The following is a 27,059-nucleotide window of genomic DNA, read 5'->3' on the forward strand; positions in this document are numbered from 1 at the left end:
CAAACTTTCGCTCATTTGCTATTTGTTTGATCACTTGCGTTGTATATGAATGCTTTTCTATTGCAGCAAAAATATACGATAGGATAAAAATCGATGAATATGTGTGAGTGTGTGTATGTGGCTTTGTTAAACAGTTTTTAAGCGCAAATATCTCACGCATTTCAACGTTTTGCCTCACAGTGTGCGCTATGGAACAAGTGTACTATAATGGTTGTAAAGAAGAAAAACTAAAACACTGAGGATTTGTTTTTTTACTATTGTAGCATATGAACAAAAACTATTCCGAATGACGACGATTTGTATTGATCTTTCTCCTTCACATTTCTTTAATGTAAGCGGATATAGATCCTTGTACTGCAAATGCAATTACTTTATTGACTTTTGCAGCTTAACCCATTTGCGTTCATCAGCTTATACTTTCTTAACGTTGTAGTAATCATGTTTTTTTTTACAAATTGGCAGTGCGCTTTTGTGTGTAGTTTTTCATAATTTTACTGCTTGTATGTTCGCTAGTGTCTATTCGCTTTTGGAGCAATATAGGACAGGATACAGAATTTCAGAACTTAACGATACGAAATTAGAATTATAATCCGTTTGCGTTGCATCGCAACATCCGCTACCCTTTTACACAAGCATTGTTTTGACCGCTTTCGTGTTCGGGTATCGTTTGTTTATTAGTTGTTGCTATTACTTCCATTAGCAACATTGTCACCCGACGCGTAATTGCGCCTTCAATGCTGTATGCAACCCATTGCATTGTTTCTAATTGCAGTTTCCCGAGCAAACAGTTTCGCTTCTTTAAAGGCTGTAAGGCTAACAATCGTTTCAGCTCGATTAGATAGACAGTTTTGTTTTACGAATAAAGTTCTTGATGAAACAGGACGGGAATGTGCAAGTGCCGATGCACAGGTCTGCAGTACACTTTATGAGCATGAAATGATTAATTTACTTAAAACACTAAAACCATAGCTCGTGTATAACCAGCAACAGCTCTAGCGTGTTAACGTGACAGTGCGGCTATGAGTAACTTAAGCCACCAAATCGGTCAACCATTCTTGAATATGGCAAATCAAAGCCGACAAAGATTGCAGATCCATAGAAGAAAACGGAAAAGGGAACTAAATGAATAATTTAACTACACAAACAAATTAACATTAAATTCTTCTGTGAAATGGTTAAACCATGCTCAACATTATATGCTCTATGAGGAATCGCAAATAAGCAACGAAAAAAAAAAAGAAAATACAACTTATTTGTATGATTTTATAGTTCGAGCTGCGAGCTGCACAAACGTGTAGCTAGCTTTACAACACCACTCAATACTTCTCGACCACATTCAACTATTAGCTCGTTGTTTCATTTCCTAACCTTTGATTTCACTACTGCAATTTGATTCTATCCTTGTGATTCTGTGACATTCGCTACAATCATCTCTCCCACGTTACGCAAAATAGTTGCGCCTTATGCTTTCTATAGAAAGAAAATTCCGAAGAAAACACGTTTGTTTTTTTGCTACCTTTGGACGTGTTGGCTTTCATTGGCTCGACGAGCGGTGTGTTTGTGGTGTGTTTACGGTATGTGCTTTGGTGTGAAGAATCTTATCCTGCGACACTATATCGCCAGATCGCTAAGCGGACATTGCAAAATATGCAGTGGTCCGTTTGTTCCAGCAATCCCATTTTCATTGGTCTGCCACATTCGAGATGACCTTTCCGGCTGCAATCTTGTTGCACATTATGCATGTGTGTGTGTGTGTATGTATGGTGGGTGTCTGTGTGCAATTTGCGTGGTGACTGAGTATAAACAGCGATCGGATATAAGAGCTATTGTGTGCTTAATCTCAGTACAGTAGGGCGGAAATTTTGCATTTTGCTTGCGCGCGTATCAAGTAGTATACAAAATAATGGTTTGCTCGTTTGTTTTCTCTCTTCATTTTTACATTCTTTGCATATTACGCATCATAAATCTGCTTTCCTGTATTTATTGATATACTCCCTCTACCAACAAACTCCGCTTGCCTAACTGCTCCATTTCTATCCCCCTACCCCGGGGGGTTCGACGCTTATTATCGGTGCAACAATATTTTACAGCGCAAAAGCATGAAAACATTCGAAGAAATAGATTTGTTTCGTGGATCGATCGATTGATCGTTTTTTGGGCAAACTGTGGGCCATATTCTAACTGGGGACACATCCGACACACGCTGTATAATCCAACGGGTTCCTCATTTCAATAATCCAATCTATCGATCCGGGCGTGTCGTCGTCTTTTCTAGGCATTTCGCAAGAAGTTACCATCGCGTGTAGATAGGGATTAAAGGGGAACACTACAAAATATCTTCATCTTTAATCAAATCTTACGATCTGCTTGTTGACGGATTTATTTCTTTTGGTATTTTATGTTTTGTTTTTGGTTGTTTACTACAGCACTTCAACATTACATCTTTCTATTTTGTTTTTGCCATGAAAATGAATAGCTCATTCTGTAGCGTAAGACAATCTTCCTCTTCTTGGGCTGCATTCGCTGTGTTTGCGTTTTTGATTAATGATGCTTACGATTTATATGTGTATAAAATAGGCTTCTCGTAGGCTTTCTAGGTAGCCTTTGTAATTACAGCGTGTGGACTACCCATTTGTCGAGAAAAAAAATGACCAAATTATCAAAACCGTTCCGCATAAAGATGTGAGCGAAAAAATCGAATTGTTTTTTAGATAATTGCAAACCATCCCACCGTGATACTCAACACACGTCTATTTCCGATGGTTTATATTCAGCGAAATATTGAACACGTGTTTGAACACACAAAACTTTGCCTCACAAAACTGCAGTGCGCCAGTCTAAGAACGAGGGGGAAGATACTCTCGTTGTGTCTAACTGCCATTTCAACATTGCACTGAATTAAATCCATCCAATCTGTGTCCTACCTACTACTGGCACCGTTCTATTCGTACTTATACTTGTGGTTTTGTTTTGCTTGCAAACGCATAACGCCAAAACTCAGGCCTCACACAAAAGGTTTGGTTTTTTTTTGTTTTACTAATTTATAATACCCTCGCGTACGCAACTACACCAACTGCACGTAGAGTTGCCGTCTTCATTACGGTGCAATCCGATTTATCGTTTTCAAACCCTATAATAATATTATAACTTTACAAAGTACCACCGGTTCCGCTTACATGCTAAATAATTGCTCTGTTCTAGAAAATTCAACTAAATTGCCTTGCAAAAGATTGTTGTTTTCTGCTCTGCGCATACGTTTACTGCCTAATTTTTGCTTAACTACATCCTTAATGTTATTATTCGATCCACACTATATGGGTAGATGGAACAATGTTTTTCATTTTACTTCGAGCTCGTGGTAAAATGGATTCCGAACACGTCACAGACGCTGCCTATGCATTACGGTACACGTTCATAACACATTACACAGTAGATTGTAAAGAGTGAAATTAGGTGTGAAACACATTACACAGCATTAACATTTAAAGTAATGAACCGAACCGTGCATCTGTTTTGGAGAAGTGCATTACAACGGAAAGAAATGATACACAGAAATCAACCACATGGTAAAAGAGTGTTTTTATACACCGAATAAGACGTTTTTGGTCCAACAACTTAACGTATTATTTTTGTGTTTTAAATTACAAAACTGTATGTTATCAACGTGTACTTTGTACTGCGGGGCAGCCATCGTTTGATGGATGCTCAGTGTTCCAACTCATAAACTGTAATTGTTCGCTAGTAAATGTATACGCGCACGCCTTTATCTAATCGTTTAACGTTAGTTATATTACTTTATTATATTTATTTCGTGTTTAAAGCTCATACCAAGATTTTTTATTTTGTTTTACTTCATTTTCATCCTACGTGTTTGCCCCGTTTTTATTTGATGTTTTATTAAGTTCAATTTCTGGTTTCTTTTATACGCGTGACAAAATGGAGATTGATCGGTTATGAATTTTAATGAAAATTTCATTTAAGTAACGGTATTCCAACATTGCGCTTCAAAAATTGCCCTGGCTTACGCCTTTCTTTGCGGATGTTTATCCGAAAAAAGCGCCACTGCGCTTTAGCAACGGGGACAGGTTAGATGCGTCACGGTAAGATCCCCAAATCCGAGTATCTCATCGGTTGATCCAGAATTTATCATTTGTCTAAAGTTTATTGCTGCCTGTTTTTTTTACATTTTTTCACTTTCTGTACCTCCATCTTTACCCCATGCCACTATACAGTGCAGTTAGTTTAATGAAGGAAAGAGTTCGTGTAAAAATATTGATACGTGAAACCATCATCAAGATGGGATGTTTACTACTGCTTCCAATTTAAACGTGAAACGTTTCTGCAGGTTATCAAGATTGCTTATTTAATAATACCACAATGCATTGTGCAGTATTATGGAACGACCACCACAGAAAGTTAAATCATACAAGAAGAAGATACGAATGATCGTGTTGGAGCATTTTTTGTTTTCATTTCAAAAGAGCACATTTAAAATACATTCTTTATATCGGTTCTGTTACACACTAAAGGAAACGTACAAAATTCTCTGATCTATAACAGTACCCAACCCATCATCATAGGGTTCGGAACGGTATTTTAAAAAAAAAGCGATTTTTTAACAAAATATTTCAACCGAAAGCTGTGTGTATTTGTCATTCATGAGCATTAACTGAACTTAGATGCGAACAAACAAGGTGCACATTTATATGCCTTATTTAACAGGAATGCATTCCGCGGCGATGGGTTCATTATTGCATTGGTATATGTCTGGGGCAGATCATTCCTTGGAAGAACCATAGAATGCGTCTTTTCTTGAACTTGATGGAGCATCAAAGTAGAAGCCTACACTATTACACGATTCTCTCTGTAGCTGTACTGTTATGCGATTTACTACATTAACAAATTAGGTAACTAATTTATAAATGTTTCTGTCTATGCAATCGTAAAGATAAAGCAATTAACAATCGTTTTAAAAAATAACAGATGCGACACATCTTCCGAGTGGCAATAATCGACGGTATTACTGTTTTAGAGTGGCTTGATCAAGACATTCTTATGAAGATTTTAATTTTTATTTGAATCACAGAAAATGTGAAAATTCGCACTATGTACAATTGTTGTTTTCTTTTCATTGACATATCGCTCTCGTTATAACATTCACCAATAAAAAACATCCATTCATATTGTTTTACCGTTGCAATTTATTCGTTTGGTTATTTTTCTTTCCCATGGCAAGAGTTGCATTGGTCATACGTAACGAAACAAAAAATCAACTTCAAACCCATACATCCATTCATGCAATTCATCATATCGTTTTCTAACAATTATATCATACTATACCGACGAAATGACAACTCATATAAACTATTTGGAAATGAAAAGTGAAATGGATTTTGTAAACATAATATTTGAGTTATTGTCCTTCATATAATTACAATCAATCGTAACGAAAAGATCCTTATTCGTACACAATGTTTTTACCATTTACGCATGCTTTACTTAACATGTTTGACAACGTTAACGAGTATGAAACATTTACGTACAGATTTGAAGTTGATTTTGCTGCTCAAACCAAAACCAAACACAAGGGGCACCACTATATAAAGGCAACTATTGAAACGTAACGGAAGCAACAATTATCCCCGAAATGCATTACGAATTGGATGTGTTGGCCCAAAATCAAAAGATCATACACATATCGATGATCATTCTGTAACAGCTTCATCAACTAATCGGCACATATGTGGTCGCTTACCAGCAGCAATTTACAATGTGGGGGAAAAAAATTATCCATCAAACAACAGAACATAAGGTATCCACATTATTTCACTTTAGAAAACACACCTATATCCCTACAATACTCCTCAGTTCTTAATTTGACCGTGCTGCATACTATTGTTTCATCCTGCTCGCTCGCTATCCTTTATTGCGCACATCTACTATTTATTTTCTCACTGGATTGCTACATTCATGGATTGAAGTTTTGTGTAACAATTGCATTCGTCTATAATTACGCACAAGAGCCTCTATTCCGCGCGCCCGCTGGAAGGATAAGTTTGTATCAGAGCTTTATCGTTCTATTGTTGGTAGCAATGTTCAAAGTGACGGCATCAGGAGGTTGCTTTTTGTTTTGTTCATTTGTAACGCTTCTAAAATGCTTTAACAATTGAATTCATCGCCGGTTGCCGCGTACCACTACCCACCAACCTGTTGTAATTAATTCGTTTTGCTAGATATTTATTTGCCTTTTTACCATTTCTTCCATTTCACTATTTCCAACTGGACATGGCTAACATCGACTTTGCATGATCAAATCAATTGATCATGCTGCTGGATCTTTCGCTTATCATCCACGAAAAGCGATTAGCAAAGGTGTTTGATGGTGTGTATAGTTTTTACTTTTGTTTAATATTTTGTTAGCTGTTAAGTGTTGCTTCTTAACCTTCTCTCTCGCTTTTTGGAATTGCTTGTACGTTCAACACCTTTCAAACAGATTCGCAATCATTACAATTTGATACCGTTATAGTTTTAGAAGTAGTGATAGTAGTAGTAGTTGTAGTAGTAAAAGTAGTGTCGTAAGTAGCATTATTATTTAGTTTAATAATGGTAGTAGTAGTAGTAGCATTACTGGTAGCATTAGTAGTATTTCTTGCTGTGGTTGCTGTTGTTGTTTTGGTTAAAATTGCTGTTGATGTTGTTGTTGTTGTTGTTGTTGTTGCAGTTGAACAATTGTTGACCTTACAGCAGAAAGCCGCTCTAACCCACGATTACCGACTATCGCGGGCAGAGCGCGGCCGTCCCTAACTGGAGGTAGAGGCAATTGGTGACACGGGCGAAAGGGGACTTCGGGCCGAGTCTCGCGGACAACCGGACAGCGTTATCACCAGCTTCCGGGAGCCTGCGTGGTCCCGATGTTCGCACAGCCAAACACCCTGCCACGTACCGAGTGACAACTTGCCGTCGGTGATTGGGATTGTCAGTGAACTTCCAAGGAAGCAGGCTTTTACGTGAGCAGGCTGCAAAATAAATGCGAATGCAAACGAGCATTATTATGGATGTGGGATTAGGTCGCCTGCAAGCTTGATAAAAACAAAACTAAATATATACCATATCATCTGGACCTTCGCATGAATGCCTGTATTGTAGGCCTTCGGGCACTATTTTGTTCAACATCATTTCCATATCATCCCTAAAAGAAAAATACGCATTAATTGTATAATCATCAAACTTCCCCGTTCCAGGCCGTTCTTTATGAATAAAAAAAAAACTTCCCCGTAGCTGTAGCAATACAAATATAAACATACAGATGATACAGAAAGTATAAGTAGATACAAGAGAAGTTAAATAAAATTTTAAAGTATTGAAGCTGAACAAACAAAAAACTAAGCTAAATCATCGTTGCCTTATATTTTACATTGCAGCAGCTGTTTAAAGGCTCCACTTACCGGACATCTGGATCCCAGCTTTCATTTAATGCTAAACTGGCGGATGTATGAAGGACTGGAAAAGGAAATAAAAAAGGTGTTTTAATTAATTTAATTTTTTAAATTTTAATATTTTTATTCATAAAGAACTGCTTGCCGTATTGCTAGAAATTATTTAATTGACTGATTATAAAAAATATTGTGTTATAAATATAAACCATATCTTTCATGAGGAATTATTTACTCATGAATTATGGATGTATTGCATAAAATATGTCTAAAATAAAAAATGAAAATATACGAATTTACATGTATGATATGTTTTATGGTTGCTGTTAGTTTAACTGCGTCTTTCACTTATAGCGCCTTTTTTATACAAAATAGTGTTTTTTACAAAGTCAAAATAGCAATACGAAGTAAGATTATGAAACAAACCGTACATTGAAAGCTTTAAAAGTATTTGTTTGATTACAATTCAGTGCATCTTATCATTGTTTACTTCACTTTGACCAATGTGAGGAAGTAACAACGAAGCAGCTTGTTAACGATCACATGAGAAGTAAACCTAAACTGTCGTGATCGGTTTCTGTGTTAGCTGTAATGTTATAAATTTATTGTGCAACACTACAAGACTTCCGGCGTAGGTTTTACTTTAAGGTGGAAATATATCGTGAGCAACCAGCAAGGAACGCTCCTTGCATGTCGTCCTCAGCTGGCCTATTTTTGCAGCGTCGCGTGTGTATGTCCGTTTTGTCATGATGCACTGTTCATGCCGATTAATAGATTAGCGTACGAATAGTTCCACCATGCAAGATCCTACAAATTGCGCACTAATAATGTTGTGTCAATTTGTAACCGAACGCCTTGGTTTCGAATCGCAAGGTCTGTTCACACATACTACCGCCAGCAATCAACTAATTGAGTGTTTTAAAGATTCTAAATGGCATTACTGTACCGACACATATTTGGTAGCCCAAATAGACCGATTCGATACATTTTCCCATTAGCATCAAATACCAGCTAATTCCCTTAAGTACCCGATTTCAACATTGAATCACACATGGACGACTAGCTGCTGGATTTTAGGAACTTTATTTATTGAAAAATGGGAGCATTTTTCTTATCTGATTCGATAATCAAATTTTCTATATTTACTCATACAAAACCGTTGCATAAGTGTTTGAATGAAAAATTCAGAATCTGGCAGCACAAGATTTCTTACTACAGCGATCCTGGTTTGTTAACCATAGCTCTTACTTTCCGCGAGAAGCAATCGGTACAACATGGCAGGCGAACGACAAAAAATAATTTTGCATGCCCCAATGCAAGGTTTCAACGGACAATTCTGTGCGAAAAATGCTGCGAGCAAAACAATATTAGTGAGCTAATCAATCCAACAAGGTCTTAAACATTAGATATTAGAAATTTGCTTTGTGGAGCAGCTGTAAGCTGTCTGAACGTCGTTGGCGTAACGGGGTGAATTCCATCCCAAAGCGGCGAGAAGAACACATTTTCATATGGACACCTGAGATCCCAACTCTGTGAGCTGCCCCTTCGAAAATTCTACACATATCGAGAAAGATCATTGGAGAATGCATATACCCTTCTTCTACCGGAAGCGAGCGTCTAGAAGACATCCGCGGTAGCTGCAAAATTCCCCCAACATTGCGATCACCACAACGGAAGTTACCGTCGTGGAATGCAACAGTATCCGAGCTATCCCACAGCAATGAATGTTCCCCTCACCGGATAAAGGAAGAGATACGAGTCGTCGGTTAGAATCAGGATCGTATTTTCCTTTTGAACGAACCAAGCGGCTGCGTAGGCCCCCCGGCTTGAAGGGCCCCCGAGCTCAAGCACCAAACGAATTGGTTCTGGCGGATTAAGCGGTACGCAAACTAAGAAGCTGCTTGCGCCCCCACCATCAGCGTAGTTTTAGGACCCCGAGGAGTGGCAGTTATGGCCTCCAAAAATGACTCCACCCATCCCCATGTTTGAAATCAGTTCACCCCCGGTCGGTATTTTCAAATTTTGGCTTCCTACGATCAGTGGACCAATGCAAAATAACGCTCGATGATTTAAGTTTATTAACAGTGCGACCATCCTTAGTTTTGGGGCCACATCTACCATTTCGCTCAGGGCTTCCGAGAAGCTTGAACAGCATTGCTTAGGACTAGCGATAAGAAAGTTCCTTTTTTAGGAACGGAACGGAACCAGCTTCTTTTCAATAAGGAACGGAACGAACCTGGAAGGTTCGCCGAACCTACTACAATGGAATTTTTGAATATTTTTTTTATTCATAACTGAAGCCGTATTGCAATTCAAACAACCGTCATCACATCAAGCTGCACATCAGCCTGCAACTCGAACACCAGGGGCCCCTTTAAAACCCAGAACAAACCTTCTCTAAGGAATCATATGGATAGCCGGGACCATGTGGATGGCCGGCTAGTTTACCAATTTGTTCCCATCTTGCTATATTCTCCAGTGCAGTTAAAGATAGCAGGAGCCCCTTTAAATCGAGAACGAACGTTTTCCAAAGAATTATATGGACAGCCGGGGCCCCTGTATTATCAATGACTTTTTTCCCTGAAAGCCATATGCACAGGTTGAGTGTGTGTTTCATAACAGTTGAACAATATTTTGAACTTGCTTTGCTACTTCCAGCGTTGATTTCGTTCCAAAATAAACGGCTAAACAGTTCTGAACAAGAACAAAGAAGTAAAAATTGTAGATGCAAAAAACCTACTTCGTGGTTTTCTTTGAACCTGGGTGCGTTCGTTCCATTCAAGGAACGGAACGAACCTAGTAGGTTCGGAACGGAATTCTCATCACTAGTTAGGACTATAAAAAGCGAGAGTTAGGAACAAATTTTTGGCATATGGCTTCGTAGGAGTTGCTGAATATACTCATGCGAAAACTAATAAGTTGTATTAAAAGTTTTTATTTATTATAACAAAGAAGTGGCGACCCGCGTGATAATAAGTATGTATGAAGGTGCTCAGAAGAATTTTTTGTCCCATACGTCTGGAAGGACGATTAAGGAACCGCAATAATGACAACCTGCAGTAGGCCAAGAAAACTAAGCGGCTTTGTGCCTGATACGACAACAAGGGTCAAGGAATACACCTACTACCGAATCCTCCTGGTATAATTTTCATTATAATGGAGGAAGACTAAAATGTCTCCTAATCACTTAGGTATAAGAAGCCAGATTAAAATTTAGATTCTACAGTTAATTAAAGAAAATAGTAGTTGTACATACAGATATGTACGATCTACATATCTGTTCTGTTGATATATAAGTTACTCTTTTTCAATGATCTTCAATACGTCAGACAGACACTTTCAGCATCTTCTTGAATTGTACAGAAAATGTCGTTAAATGTTTAACAAAACTGTTGAGCGCTATGTAAGAGCCTAGAACCCAATAAAACGGTTCTATTATGCTGTATGGGACATACATCAACTATTAAATTAATTTTTACAAAACAATTTTACTCGCACTTTATTCGAAATATATAACTGTTATAATATAACAAAAAAATCATTCATAGAGTTAGTTTATTTAGTTTTCTTTCAGACATGATTTGACATAGCTCCGCCACTGACATAGCTCTATTTCATAGGAAATAGATTTACATTTATTTTTCTCAGGTGCTATTTGCTTGCTTCACCAATGTTCCAATGAATCCTAATGATTCATTGCAACAAGTACATGCTGAACACAATAAATCGATGATGATGATGTACTACTCTAAGAATAATTTTTCATTATATTTTTCGAATTTACTGGTCACCCCGTATCATATTGCTCAGTTGCTTCAGAATAAAAATAAAAAAATGCATGTATCTGTTGTATTCTTTAAAGCAGGGGTCAGCACGCTTTTCACGAAAGAGGCCTGATAGTAAAAAAATGTAATCTTTTTTAAGGCATATGAAGCAAAATTTTTAAGCATATGAATAAGGTGATGCTATAAAACCGTAGCAACAACATACTTAAAAATATTTTCCTAGCTTCCTGCTTCTGTCAAGTCCTAATAGTGAACGTATTCATATTTCCACATTAAGCCTACAAACAATGCGGAAGTCCATTTTGAAACGTTATATCTTTGCCTTAATTACCGCATGCGTTCTAGATTTTACAATCAATCTCGGTAAGCATTCTGATGATTTCCCAAGAATTGCCTGGGAAGATTTAAAAAGAATTAAGCGATCATTTGAAAAAAAAATTAAAAAAAGAGAGTAAAAAGATAAGACACATTTGGTGTCGACGTTAATTCATAAATAAAGTGATGTCATGGTGACGTCGTTGAGTTTTTTTTGTGAGCCATGCTAACATTTTCTCTCGGACAGGATCATATAAACTGTCTAGTTGGATTTAACCCGCGCGCGTGGATTTGCCAATCCTGCTTTAAAGCATTAATTTCCATTGCCTGGTTCGAGTCGACAGATCTGTTAACTATCGTACGTGCATCATGTTCTCGTATATTCATACAGTGTAATGAGTAATACAGTGTAAGAGAAATGAAAATGAGAAAATTTGGCCATCTGATGGCATTAAATATTTTGCTGTACATTAAATATTTTAGCAATTACCATAAACAAACAAAACTTGTGTAGAATATAATTCATTTTATGACATAAAATAAACTATTTCAAAAAGCATATCGTTAGCAATCTCGTTAGCTTAATTTTGAATGTTTAATGTATTCTATGTGATCAAGTAATCACAAAATAAAAAGATTGTTTTATTAACAAAAACAAACTTGAAACCTGAATAATCTTTTAAAAAATGTTTTTTCTTACAGTGCGACAGCAGATATGTTGCCTAGCTGTTTTGTCCGCTGGAAACAAACATTAGAAGATCTGATATAAACAAGACAATAATTCACACAATAATCACATCCCAATTATCAAACAAATGAAATAATCATAATTTTTTATCTGAACGTAAGCTAAAACATAAAATAATGTCGCTACAAGCAGAAGCAACTGTTCATTTATTTTCCTTTTAAAATTATCAACTTACTTCTTTGCGTTACGTTACATCGCTGTTGGCAAATTTGAGAACATAAAACAAGAGCTATGCTTTTCATGATTGAACGGTCAATTTTAATCATGAGCTGGAAGGCATTTTCATTATCACCAAAGAATCATTATATGGTGCCTGATTATTTCATGCATCCATTTCTTTACAACAATATCCAATGAGTAGCAATATTTATACGTAAATTAAAAAAAATCAAAATTAATATAAAGTTGTCTAATTAATGAACATTAATGTATGATGTATGACCATAATTTTATGGTATTTCATTCCACTTAAATTCAAATAAAGGTGATATTTTATAATGAATCGCAGTGTTTTAAAGAATAATTTTCTTCTTGGCATGCTCATGGTCGAGCACGTCGCGAGGAAACTCGGTCTAGGGCTGCAGTCCTTCATCTACGACTGCATTCGATCTTCATTCGACTCCACCTGATCCAGCGAACGAGCTTGCTGTGTTCCTCTACGTCTCGTGCCGAACGGGTCACTCACGAGCACTTTCCTGGTGGGACATGAGTTCGACATCCTCATTACGAACCCCAGCCATCGTATCCTTCCGGCTTTGACCACCGTCAGGATATCTGCACCGCCAAATAGCTCAGCTAGCTCGTGGTTCATTCTCCTTCTCCACACACCGCCAAAGATAGTCCTTAGCACCCGTCGTTCGAAAATAGCGAGTGCATTGGCATCCTCCGTTAGCAAAGTCCAGGAAGCGTACACGTAGAGGACTTCCGGACGTATCAGTGTGCGATATATCGTGCATTTCGTGTGTTGGTGGAACCTTCTGGATCGCAGGAGTTTGTGAAGCCCGTAATAGGCACGATTTCCCTGAATAATGCGCGTTAGGACTTCACTGCTCATGATGTTGTCCGAAGGTACGATCGTACCAAGGTAGCAGAACTTCTCTACCATCTCGAGACCATCGCCGTCAACTGATAGTATCATGGTCAGAGCCTTCGGAAAGCTGGTACTATGTCTTCGTCACATTGATCCTTATTCCAATACAATCCGAGACTTTCGGTCTCGCGTTTCAGTAGGATGTATGCGAAGCCAAAAAATTCGAGGGAACGGGTGGGAATCGTGCCCCGGATATCGCTTCGCATGACCCCTTCCAGAGCGTTGTTTAACAGCAAACTGAAAAGTCCATCCCCTTGTCTTAGGCACCGGTGAGATTCAAACAATTCGGACAGCATGTTCGACATTCTCACCTTGCACTGCACCCCGTCCATAGTGGCCTTCAACAGCCGTACCAGCTTCCCTGGGAATCGATACTACTGAAGTTCGGTCCAATCTATGGTGCCGTAGACCGCTTTGAACTTTTGCAGGAGCCGTGGAGGCTTAGAGTAAAGCTTTGGTCGGTGGTCGATTTGCCTCCAACAAATCCAGCTTGGAAGTTTCCAACGAAATCTGTGGCAAGGGACTCAAGAATCCAGAAGAGTATTCGGGACAGGATCTTATAGCTAGCGTTCAGGACTATAATGACTCGGAAGTTATCACAGTTCACCTTGTCGCCCTGCTTGTAAACTAGGTGTACGACACCCAGTTTCCACTCGTCCGGTAGTTCTTTTTGGTCCCAAATCCTAACGATCAGCCGCACGATGCGTGTCGCGGAGCGAGCGTACGCCGTCGTGAAGCCGTAATAGGAACACCTAGCAACCTGCGGATAAACGAAATGCGTGCAACGTGTAACACGAAGCTCCAGGCGTCCGGCGATTCGCGGCGTTCCCACGATAGGGATAGGAATTCAGGCTTAAGACTTTGGTGCTGACAAATTTTGTCATCAGAAAATTAGTATGTATAAGAACTGAAAACTTCAATAAAAATCGTATTCGACCACAACAAGTCTCACTTATATATTGTATTCAAGTCGCAACGCATCGCTCCTGTCTTGGGTGGCTTGTTCCGTCAAGCGTCAATGCAAAATGGCGGCAAGCCGCTAAGGGCCTATCTTATTCCATTTCAGTTGTTTGATGACAATAATGACTCCGTCTAAAGATGCTGAGGCCACTTCGTCATCATCATGCTGGCTCGCCTCTGCGTCTCGTTCGGTATCTCCTGCATCTGTTCCGTTCGCTCATCCGCCATGATATCTCCTTTCACGAGCATGGCATTGAGACACATCACCCCGAAAATAGTGTCCTACGACAGCGCTTCCTCAAGCGCGGTCGCGAATTCTCTCGTCACATCAGCTTGTCTCAACTCGTTTGTCAATCTGCTTGTCGATCTATGTTATACGAGTAGTACCTTCCATGGATGAGAACATGGGCGAATTGGCAATGTCTGCTGTGGAGATCTCCAGGTTTAGCTGCAGCGAGGTGCGTGCTGGAAGAAGGTGTAGCGAGCACTCCTCCAACTGCTTATAAAATTGGGGCTTATTATCATAGGTGCTTCCAAGATGCAGACTTTGCACATTAATAATGCTCAGGTTGATGAACCGTCCACGAACCCCCAACCTGCACATTTGTTCGTTGATCGGCCATCATACGATCACTCGCTTTCGCATCGCACCTTATGACCAGGAACTCTGTACCGAGTTCATGCTTTTCAGCACAGCTCTGGAAGATCATGCAATCACTGCGCTTTGAGTGTTCCGTTACTCCTTTCCAGCGCACCTCCTGAAGTGCTAATATACCGAAGCCGCGGGCCCTCACCTCGTCCGAAAGAATGCGGATACTTCCGGGTGCTTTGAAGGCAGATCTGCAGTTCTCTGTCCCGAGTTTCCAATCGTTGTCCTTGTTCCGTAGGGTGGGTCGATATCCGTTTATACGATTCGCAATTTCATTTGGACTTCTGGTTGCGATTGTATTGGAAGTGGCTTGCAAGGCCTTTCCCTCAACAATTTGAAGGACATTTAAAGGATAATATTAAATCAATTAAAAATAAAATGTAATCATCATCCACACTTTTTGTATCAGCATTTCACTCCTTTACGTTGGTTTCATCAATACTTGTATAACTTATTTCATTTTTGTTTATACCACTTATATGATGTTAAACTTACTTTATTATGAAAAAAAAAACAACTTATTATTCACGTAAAAATGCGATACCTGTTCAATAGTAAAAACAGCTCTTATACGTTAACTGCTACATCGCAATGAACACGGTGTATTGCATTGCAAAGACAGACGGCATAAATGTGCAAAACGACAATGTAAAGGGGAAAGGAAGTTGTTTACAACACACTCGTTTCACTTGACCAACACGTGCACACACACTTAAAGGTGCATTTGCGTGGTTAATTGCGTGAATAGAAGAAACCCACGGGAAGCGGAAAATTTCACGTCCGCATGTATCGTCCCAGTGTCGATTCTACCGTCCTATATCGCTGTGGCACCTTCTTCTAGCTACTTGCAAGGGCTTTTCATTCATTCATTCATGATTCTTTACATTCTACGAATGCCTACACGCTACCTAGGCAAACCGTTCCGTATCACAAAAGGGGATAGATACTATTTCGCTTCAACCGACTGTGAGATTCTTCCGCGAAACGTGCAGGCAAGAAGAGTTCTCTTCGCGTCGTTATGCTTTGTACGCAATTTTGCCCCTGTCGCCTTATTCATGGGCGAACTCATAGACACAAATTCACTGCTTCCTTCAGGCGGAAGTGGCCACTGCCGGGATAGTGTCATAGATGTGCGGTTGCGACATGAAAGCTGATACTGTTTGTATAGGCGCTGTTCATCGTGCTGCAATACTGCTGTGTTCCCGCTTACAATCATATGTACTCTTTTCAGTCAAACACACGCATTGTTTAGCCAGTGGTTGCACATAAACGAAATGGAACGATGGTGCTCGAATGGCGAGGAATGGGATAAAAAATTGCGATAGAAAATTTCACTTAAAAATTCGATTATCATAAATAATCTTCAAAACCCTTCCGACAAATATCACCTATTAAAATCAATTTGAATATTTTATCACACTGATTTGTTCGAAGGTGAAGACAAAACACACCCGATATGAGCTACGAACAAGCATCTCAAAAATAACTCACCACCTCATAGGATTGTGCTGAGCTGCGAATTGTCTGAATATCCTGCAAAATCCATTCTGAACCTCTTGTGCTGAATGTATGGGCTAATATAGAAACAGACCTCGGCAGAAATGGAGCCCAAAAAAAGGGATATATTTCTTCCCCAGATTTAATCTATCTCTTTTTCCCCACGTTCTCCATATTCCAACTATACTCTACTTCTCAGTGGAAAAACATTCTCTCAGCTCAGCATAAATAAAATAACATATTTCCTCTCATCGTCCTTCGCATAGGCGATATTTTTCTCAACGTGTCTCTCGGATTCTCCAGTGCCTTTCTGCCGTCTTCACACATGTTGAGTGTTATCTCATTCTGGCATGCAAACAGCCATCCTACACACATTGGGGGCGCATCACCATTTCTCCGGGTTGCTCTATGATCACACCGGGGAACTAATTGAAGCATTCCGTGACAGGATGTTATTGGATAACAACATCGTGAAGACTTTGCGAAATACTTTTATCCCCACGTTAAGATTGTGCTGCAACAGTAGCTTAAAATGATTTACCCCGGGGCCCAGCAGGCAAGCGTTGATGAGTTAATTGAGTAGCCATTCGATATTGTACCATTGTCGTTACAAACGGGGTCCCATCGTCAGCTTCCACCGTTTTCCCGATGTGAAAAAAGAGAGCAAAAAATACAAAACACACCTAGGATCTGTTTTCTCTTCTCGGTACCGTTGCAAAAGTTTCGAGAGCAGTTATCTCCACGCAGCAAAGTGTACTCCCTAGAAATACGCCAATAATCTTCAGCACGCTCACGATGTGCAACCATCATTACAACACAACATAGCGTAAACAACCGATGCATGAGAGTGAAACTGCAAACATATACACATAGAACCAGCAATGTACAAGACAACCTACTATACACCGCTACGATTACTTTAGTCAGGTCATGGACACGAAATTTTACCAGTTTCCCCGCGTTCTATCTGACCGCGTTCGGCATTTTCCTCGGCATTGGCGATGATCCGGTAGCATGCTGCAGCATAAATGGGAACGACCTATTGAAGCTGCTGCCTTCCACCGCTTTCCAGCTACAACTTCTTACGTGATTGGCGCAAACTAGCTACCATGCCTTGGGTACTCCCAACCCCATTTCCACAAGGGAACGTTCATTTTCCATGCGGTCAGTCACGCTTTGTGTCGCTTAGTATTCTTTCACTGGCTAGAGACAATTGCGGAAAAAAGAACACTAAAAACCGGAAACAAATTCCCTGACAGAATTTAATTTAGCTCGCCTATGCATTTGCTCCGAGAGGAAGGATGTATATTCGCGAAATGACTTAAAAAAATTATTTAAAAAAAACGCATTTACGCTGTTGGGAGTAAACATGTGATGCACATGTCGACAAGCATACTAGCGTTACTTTTTTGTTTGTTAATTAAAGATAAGCTTCAGCACCCGTGCGGCACCTGCAAACCAGGCAGCATTAGTTGGCAACATGCATGTCCAATCCACCACTAACGGAACCTTGCTCGTTATACAGGAAGGATATTATTCAATAACAATATTCACTGCCAAAAGCACTATTTCATTTCCAACCAACCGTTGAAGATGAAAAAAGCCCCTCTCGCATCGTCAGCACACATCCGCACGGTACGCGCGCTAGGTTGAGTGGTCGATATTGTGTCCTGAATTAGAGCGCTTCGAAGCATGGCTTACCCATTTGAAGGATAACGCAAACCAACGGTGTGAAAAGGAGTACGAGAGAGAGTGAGAGAGAGAGTGAGTGAGACGGAAATTGGACGTTATTATTGATGTATGAAAAATGTACGTACACATGGCCAAAATAAAGTACGCGCCCAGGCGTTTGTAGGCCGATCGATTCCGGAGTATCTTGCATACATGTGTCGTAATATAAAAAAAAATATTCGTTTAAACTATCGAGTCAATATTTCCCAAACATTGCTTGCAAACTATCACCCCTGGTGCAATCTATACATTAATTAGCTAAGATTATATTGTTGTCAAACAATCGTGTAAATTATTGGTAACATAAATAATTCTTTACCTTGATATGGTCTGGCTGTTCTTAATAAGCAAAATAAAATAATTTATTATATTCATAATTAAAATTATGAAAATAAATTAGCCTTAGAATGGCAAATCTTTGCAAGATATTAGTTTCAATAATTGCATGATCAGTCGTCTACACCTCCATTAGGGGAAGTTTATATTCTGAAGTAAACGTGCGTTTTATTGAAGTATTTGTTTTACCCTGGGTGGATGGTTTTCTAAAAGAAAAAATATAAACAAAAACCGGATACACAGATGTGGCAAAGCCATCGAAAACCAACAAAAAGCCAAAGCATTTTCGTTCCTAGCACAGCATCATTTCACGGTTTCGAAGACCGCACCACATTTTCTTTCTCATAATTTAGATTTATATCTGCGGAATATTTTTTATTCATGTGCGCCTACGTGTCACCGAGCAACAGCACCAACCCCGATGCTTTCGATCGTAAGAGATGCTGGGTATTGAAAATACACAAACTATTATATGAGGATCTCCCGTCAGTATACACGTACCATTTGCTTCGATATTTTCACATAATGCACCTGTCAAGTTCATGCTCTTGTGTATTGCAATTCACTTCGCAAATCAATGACTGGTACGGTAGTTGTATTCCATTATACGTAAATGTCCTTCCTATATTAGCTCATAGAAGTGTTTTCGTATTGTATCAGGAACGCATGACGCTTTTCTATAAGTAAAGTTTGAATGTATAATTTCTAGTATTGAAATTTATAATCATTCACACAACCCTTTTTCATATTTTTATAAACAATTTTTTTTTCAAAAAAGGATTAATTAAAACCATCCAGTTATACCCACTGCACATTATTGAAGAACATAACGTTAAAAAATCAAATCAAAATATACATAATTTTACAACAACAAAAAAAGATTCGATAAATACAGAGAATACATAGTTTTTTTACGTTACGTTTCTTTTAATTTTTAAAATTATTGTATTTACTGTAACCCAACTACCTGAAACTAAAATATTCAATTTTTTTTCAGCATAACAGCTTGTGCAATATTATCAAAAGAAATATGTTGTCATAATATATAGCTTACTAGAAAATAATTTTAATACATTTTTCATCGTTTTGTTTTGCTTAATATAATAGAAAATACAATATTTTAAAATTTAATATACAAAAATAATTTTTATATAGCATTTTTACTCAGGGTTAGATAAGTATAAAAAACTGGTTTTATATTTGGTCAAAATTCACATAAAGTCACATGTTGCCATTGCACAAGTCAAGCAAACTAAAGAAGGCAAAGAGAAAAACACAAATTAAGATTCGTTTCGTTTTAAATATAAAAATAATGATTCTCAACTGCATGATAGTATATCATATATCACACAATACGAGGCAAGCCCTATATTTGTACAAAGCTCAATCAATCAGAAGAATAAAATCAATCAAATGCAATACTTCACCACATAAATTCAACGGTCGCCCACTTTCTGTCGTTAAGCGATAAGAGCTGCGTTTGCACTTTCGTTGCCTACATTCATTTTACCATCCGCAAGTTGCTTCATCATGCTCCTCGTTAAGCGTACACCGCAAAAAGTCGGTAAATAATTCAAAATTAGCTCACCAACGGGGTTGCGGATGCGCGTCTTCGGGCAACCACATGGAACAGCAGGTCTGGCAAAAATGACGATGACACTCGGTCACGCAACCGAAACCGACCGTGCCAACCAGGCCGGAGACGGTTCAAGGAAATGTCAACCATTAAACCTATCACCGTTTGAATCGGATACGAATGACTACTTGCAATCTGTCCAGCAAAAAAAAAAAGAAACCACACTCAGCCCTTTTTTCCCCGTTCCTTGGACATGGTCAATGCAACAAAGTGCAGTCCAAACGGGCGCAACGTAACGAAGCATTGCAATAAAGGTGCCATACACTTCACAGTGCCAGAAGCCTCTACGTACGTTCATTCCAATGTGGGCTATGTCTGGGGTCCGAGTGAAAAACGATTTCCTTTGCTTAGTGAGAAGCGCGCCTTGTAGGTAAGAAAAGCGTTCAAACGTCTACTTTACAGCACCTCTCCTTCGATCACGGCGTGGAGCTAAGTAAGTAATCAAGACATATTTCAAATAGTTTGCTGTTTATCGGTTTTAATTATCAGCACATTTTGCAATTAGCCATATCCTGCTACGTACCAGGCACACGATAAGTGCCGTATCATTATCGAAGGGAAAGGAGTTGAGCCGCACTCAACCAAAAAGACGAGGTAGAGAGAGAGAGAGAGAGACAGAGAGCGAGTGATGCTTAAGCCGCGACTTTGTTCAGTTTCGCGATGCACTACCAATGAACCATGCGCTTAGCAGACTCATTCTCAAGATGCACTGATTGGGTGCAATGTAGCTCAGGTGAGAAGAAGTGTATCCAACATCGTTCCTTCACAACATAACTTTTAAATAAAAATGTCTATTGAGGCGCGATAAAATATGCAACCATTTCTAAATATGCGCATGAAATATCTTATACATCCTAACTAAATGGTTCATAATAATAAACCGGTATGGTTCAGTATAATTACCAACCACAACGCAGCTACTGTGCGCTTATTACGAATGCTATTCGAAAGTGCAATATTCCATTCCACTCCACGGTGAGGCTCAATCAAAGGCCATACAATTTCTTTATCAAACAGATATGAAATGAAAAAGTTATGTTCATGTATTCTCCTAATTTATTTTTGATCGTTGCACGTAATCCATGCTCGTGACGGACATTTGGAAAATTATTTTGTTCTTGTCTTAATAAAGAACCACAAATAAGAAATAAAATTTGTCTCAAGCAGCCACTGTAGGTGCAGGATTATGTTTATTAGCATATGAAGAAAAAACCTTGTAATGCTACGTTGATTAAGGATTTGTGTTATTTTCCGCTGCAGAAACTTTTTCCTTGACATTAGTAACTCCATAAATTCTTCGGGAGATGGGTCTTCCATGTGTCTTCCATGTGGTCTTTGGAAGCTCTTCAATGTTATTGTTTTCCAAATCATAAACTATTGGTCAAGTCCATTAACGATTGGTTCTTTGGTGGGCATTAATCTTAGAAACTCCATATCAGGCTTAACTTCAATGGTTCGATATCTTTATAAATCAGCAGAGATTTTGCTCGTTGAAAGGGGTATTTTACAGATATTTATAATTGCTCGTTATACGAAGAAATCATTTAAAATTAATTTTCAGGTACCTAGTTCAGCAGTTGCCCGAAAATATTGCTACAAAAGTAGACACACTACTGGATGCAAGGTGGCAATGAACTGTTATAAAAAATCGCTGGAATCAGGTCATTTGTTTGACTGTATGGGTTAATAACTTCCTAAATTTAGGATGACAAAAGTTGGGGTGGAATTATGAAATTATGATGTATGTACATGAGATCTTTTGCAGAACGATATCAGCATACTCGACAAGCTGTTCATGTACAACGTAGTTTATACTCTATATCAGTGCTCTCCAACCTTTTTAGTACCGCGGACCACTTTTTGTTCGACATAAGTATATCGCGGCCTACATGTACTGTCTATGAACGGACTCGTAATGTATGTATGTATGTGTATATCGCTGTTAAGGCGATTTTTAACTAAAACAATAGCAAAAATTATAATTGGCCACAATCTGACACATCAAGAAGTGTAGAATGATTTCGTCACGTAAAAACGCTTGCAATGGTAAACAGAAAGTGTTAAAATAATCGGTCCAACGACCGAAAAATTCTTCCGTGAACCACTTTTACTTAAGCCACGGACCACAAGTGGTTCGCGGACCATAGGTTGGGGACCACTGCTCTATATAATAACTTAAATCAATGTTCTGTCAGTTGTTTGAGAGACTTCAGCAAACCGTTTGCTACAAACGCATTTTCGCAGATATGCAACAATGTTATCGTGTTACGGACACAATTATAGCGTACCATTGTATAGCCACAGGTATTGAAGTGCACACACTTACTTTGAACATGACATAATCCGACAGAAAATTGACCCAGCTCTGGCATCTGCCGTAGGATCTCCTCCGTCACCAGATGAATGCCACGGTGTTGCGGCCGTAGGTTGATCTTGCGTTGAAACCAGGCGGAACCAATCTGTATACCGCGGTGATTTGATGAAGCCATGTTATTGGTCTTCTCATATGATGAGCCCGTCGTAGTCGTGGTCGTTGCCGTTGTCGGGTTTATGCCCGCCGTAGACGTTTGCTGCGGATGACGAGGGTATCCGGATTGATGCCGATGACTGGCCGCCGAACTACCGCCACCACTGCTCCGATCTGCGTCACCGCCACCAACACTTCCACCAGCACCACCACCACCACGGCCACCGCCACCACCACCACCGATTACACTTCCTTTTCTTCCCTTGCTTCTGCCACCACCTTCTGTAACTACTACTGCTGCTGCTCCACCCGATGCACCAGTGCCGCTTCCACTTGCTCTACCAGCACCACCAACACCACTTCCGCCACCTCCACCACCAGCTCCTCCTCCACTACCACCTCCTCCCCCACGGCCCCCGGCAGACGTTGACAAGACTAACGAGGACGAGGACTCGTCGGTGACCGATGAAGGAGGGCTGCCCCGTTTGCGAGGATGATCCGTTTTGAGGCAGGAAATGGCAACTACCGACCAACCTATTACACACACATACACTTATAATTAACAATCATACACACGCACACACAACACGGAACACGAATGGTAACCTTCAGCGCACACTTTTGGGGACGACGGGCAGCAACGTACCTCGAGAAGTTGATACAATAACCGATATCAATAGTGGTGTGGCAGGAAGAGGGGGGTTGCACTGGAGAAAGAACCCGAAGCCGGTTAGTTTCGGCGGCTCGTGTGCTGTTGTTGCCTCGTATGTTTTATAGCTGAACCACAAACCACTAGCGCACAAATATGTGCTGTGCTTTACATCTTCCCGTAACGCGGCACAGATCTCTTATCACTTTCTTCGTTTAACCAGCACTCCAACACACTTCTCAGATGCTCACTGACTTTAGCACATCCTATGCTAACGGTTGGCTTATCTTCACTTCACTCACCAACACACAGCACGCCTCGGAACGAATTCACCTGATTGGGCGTAGAAAACGAAACGATTAATATTAATGCATTAATATAACTGCGTTTCAGCAAGTTTCTTTGAGGTTTTTTTTTATAATAATTCATTTGCCAACCAACTTTGACTGTCGACGTAGAGATGCAAGCAAGAACATTATCTCCCGAAAATCATCATTTCCCTTTGCTTGCGGTTTACACACCTAGACACACTCCATTGCGACAATGAGCTGAAGCTAGCACCTAGCACTACAACGGATCGGATCGTGTCATACGCGGATTTCTTTTTTTACCCACTGCGACACAATGTACATGATACGAACGAAGCAGAGGAATTTCAAACGGTTCAGGAGGCGGTTTTGTCAACCATCACCTTTGGATCACCTGGAAACCCCGTGGTTGAGCACATCAGTTCTAACAACCTAAACGTTCAATGCCAATACCTAATGTGCCTATCTATGGCTAGCAGCACGTGATTGTAACCTTTGCCGTGGATCAGGCCACAGTACCACGACCAAGACCAATCCCTCGATGTTTTCAAACAATAACTTTGTTCTGTTCAAGTTTTTTGCTTGCCGGTATCGTAAGCAGATTCGTCCGGAGTCACGCACAACATAGCCTACGAACGGTCGCACGCACGTTACGTTGGTTGTTCGAAATTCGTTGCGTGATTTTTACAAACTAAAGGTACATTACAGCGAAAGAAGGCTAAGGGAAAACGCGAATAATTATAGTAACATCATACGCCAATGCCTCTATGTGTAGTGAAAAAGTGAACAAGAAATAGGCCAGGAACAGGCCAGGCTCGTACAGCATTGGCAATGCCAAGGAATGTCAAAAAAAGGAAATGATGTGCTACATAACTGTTAGCAGCAGTCAGTGCTTTCTGTTCTCTCAGTATATGCAGAAAAGAGCTGCGTTCGTCCCACATTCTGTGCTAGCAGGAATGTTGTGATATTTTGTATAACCTAAAACGTTCGAAATACCTATAGCCAATCTATGGAGAAAGCAGCAAAGTAACGTAATTTACACATGCGTAATCATTTCTACTGCAAATGATCCTTAAACGCATGCAGGTTATTTAACGGAATGCCGATCCGGTAATGTCGTACATTGCCGATATTACAACATCAGCGAATGTTCACGGATGTTTCCTTCAATTTGGAATTCTAATACTATATTTATGCAGCATTTGTCCACCGTTTTACATTCAAAAGTAGTATCGATTTCTGGGCAAATACTTGTACGTTAACCACCAGCAGGGCTATGTATTGAATGTCCTTAGAAATCATAACGAACTGCGTGTAAACCCCGTAGGTGCGTAAGTGTTTATCTCACGAAATGAAAACTACTCCGCGGATCTTCCGTAACGTAATACATTTTTCCTGCTGTAAGGAGTAGGCTAAGTATCTCGTTCTCCCTCTCACTCTCTCTGTCACACACACTCACACACACACACACACACACACACACGCACAATTTCACTGTTTCTCTTTCATTCATGCTGTGTTTTATCTAGATTTTTTCTTCGGCGCAAACACACTGATCCACATGCTCTTTTGATCTCCCTTTTTTAGCACTCCTCTTGTACCAATCCGCTCTGGTTATCTTTCTCGTTCACTCTCTGCACTATTCCGTGTAGGGAAGGAAGCCCTCTCGTTCAATCATGTGGTAGCTTTCAGCCATACATAATCATACGCATAAGATGCTTGCGGTAGTAGACACCACTATGATTGCCAACCAAAAATTTAACACACTCTATACAAGTCAAACCATTTGCTTCCAGCAAGGCTGCACACCAAACAAAGGGGCAACAAATTCCGATGCTGATTTGATTGCCCTTGTTTTGAAGCCCCGGACAAAGTATCCTCGCGCACTGATCCGCCCGAACCTTTCAGGGCACTCAAGCACACACGCACTGGAGCACACACACACACACACATAGACACGCACAAGGAATGCAGATGCTTTTCATCTTGTAGAACATTTTTTTACCAATGTACCCATTTCTTCCGCAAAGTATGAACATCACACTGTACTATTCCACGGCAGGTTCAATGCTATTTCATTAATTACCATGCAGCACTATCTCTGCACAATGACTCCCACTTTCTAGCCCTTTCCTTCGTCGAGACTGTCATTGAGCCCGGCAGACTCCATAGCCTGCTTGCTGTGTACTCGTCGATCGGTAATGTTGGTCAAGGAAATCCTTTTTTAGGGTGTCACCACATGCAAAAGCAACTTCACTTTCAATCCGCATTTTACCGACAAGCCAGCGTTATCTACACGGTGCTGAGTTAAGAGACAGCTAACCCTTGTGCTGACATTGCTAAACAATTCCGCCTAATCAAACTATGTATGACGACATGCAGGATGGGTTATACGTTTTGGCCAGCGAAAATAAAACTCCATACGCACCACCATCTCGTCCGTGTCACTACCGCGTGTAACAGATTTTCTTCCCTCACGCGCATACTCCCCACACACAGCCGGACGACACTCTTGAACGTGAAAACGTACCTTTTTTACGATATACGACCGATTTGAACTCAATTCTGTTTTATGTAATTTCAGAACCGTTTTTTCGAGCCACCGCTTTTTTCCTTCGCTTGTCGCGCTCTTCTCTTCATTGCGGTCCCACCAGAGCTACCCTATCTTTTTCGCCTCTCTTTTTCGCTCATCCACGGGCGGGCCTTTCCGTGGGCTTCGACACAAAATCCATCTCGGTCGCGTTATCCTGCCTGTGTAGCATCTCTCTTTTGCCTCTGCTAGTCCACTCTACTTCCTTTTCACACGATTGTGCCGCACATTTTCGCTCCCTTTCTTTATCAGGCGCGCGTGTGCTATATCCTGAAATCCTGCACGCGATCTCTTTAGCGGTAACCTTGCGCCCACACACAGATGTTGCTTCCTGCTTCCTCACTCGCCTGTGCACCGATAGGTACCGAAAATAAGTTGATCAGCTTCTGCAATTTCCACAAACGCTGAAATTTGCTCCGAGTTCATATTTTTTCGCCTAATAGTTGTCAAAACGTAACTTGACACGCTAACTTCGTCGGTGATGCCGTAATGTAATCGAGGCCTTTTAATATGTTTTTTTATTGACAACGACTGAACGACTGCTGTCATTGTGCGCTGCATTATGGCCAAATTTTGGAACTCCATAGTCTGTTCTGGGTACCAGTTTTCCCATAGTTTTCAGACACGTTAAAGCGAGACAGGACAATGTAGAGCGAGAACAACAGATACTCTACCGAGATTTCGAACTATATAGTTCGAAAATAACAAAACTCTTGACATTTTTGAATTTGCAGTTAAAGTATTCAGCAACTAAATCTATTCTTTTCTCGACCGATTGAAAATCAACTCTGCCAGGACGCATTCAAAATAACTAATTGAATACATACAAAATAACTCAGCGGAACTGAGTTGGCCATAGCGGAAC

At 40.0% G+C, this 27,059-nt stretch overlaps 1 protein-coding gene across 1 annotated transcript; it reads right to left on the reverse strand.

Moving 5' to 3' along the window:
• Window positions 1–1,932: 1,932 nt before the first annotated feature.
• On the reverse strand, window positions 1,933–27,040 carry LOC125762651 (UPF0047 protein YjbQ). The gene is made up of 5 exons (XM_049424997.1): window positions 26,135–27,040; window positions 22,507–23,629; window positions 7,446–7,500; window positions 7,108–7,189; window positions 1,933–7,016 (listed from the first exon to the last, which is right to left on the reverse strand). Exons 2-5 carry the CDS (start codon window positions 22,667–22,669, stop codon window positions 6,801–6,803), a joined length of 516 nt encoding a protein of 171 aa, XP_049280954.1. The 5' UTR covers window positions 22,670–23,629; window positions 26,135–27,040; the 3' UTR covers window positions 1,933–6,800.
• Between the last annotated feature and the right edge of the window lie 19 nt (window positions 27,041–27,059).

The sequence above is a fragment of the Anopheles funestus genome, chromosome 2RL, assembly GCF_943734845.2.
Source record: "Anopheles funestus chromosome 2RL, idAnoFuneDA-416_04, whole genome shotgun sequence".
Lineage (NCBI taxonomy): Eukaryota > Metazoa > Arthropoda > Insecta > Diptera > Culicidae > Anopheles > Anopheles funestus.

Coding starts and splice junctions, on each gene's coding strand:
- LOC125762651 (XM_049424997.1), bottom strand. CDS start 22,669: ATGGCTTCATCAAATCACCGCGGTATACAGATTGGTTCCGCCTGGTTT. Junction 7,501..22,506: donor CGGATTATGTCATGTTCAAA/GTAAGTGTGTGC, acceptor TTCCTTTTCCAG/TCCTTCATACATCCGCCAGT. Junction 7,017..7,107: donor GCGAAGGTCCAGATGATATG/GTATATATTTAG, acceptor TTTATTTTGCAG/CCTGCTCACGTAAAAGCCTG.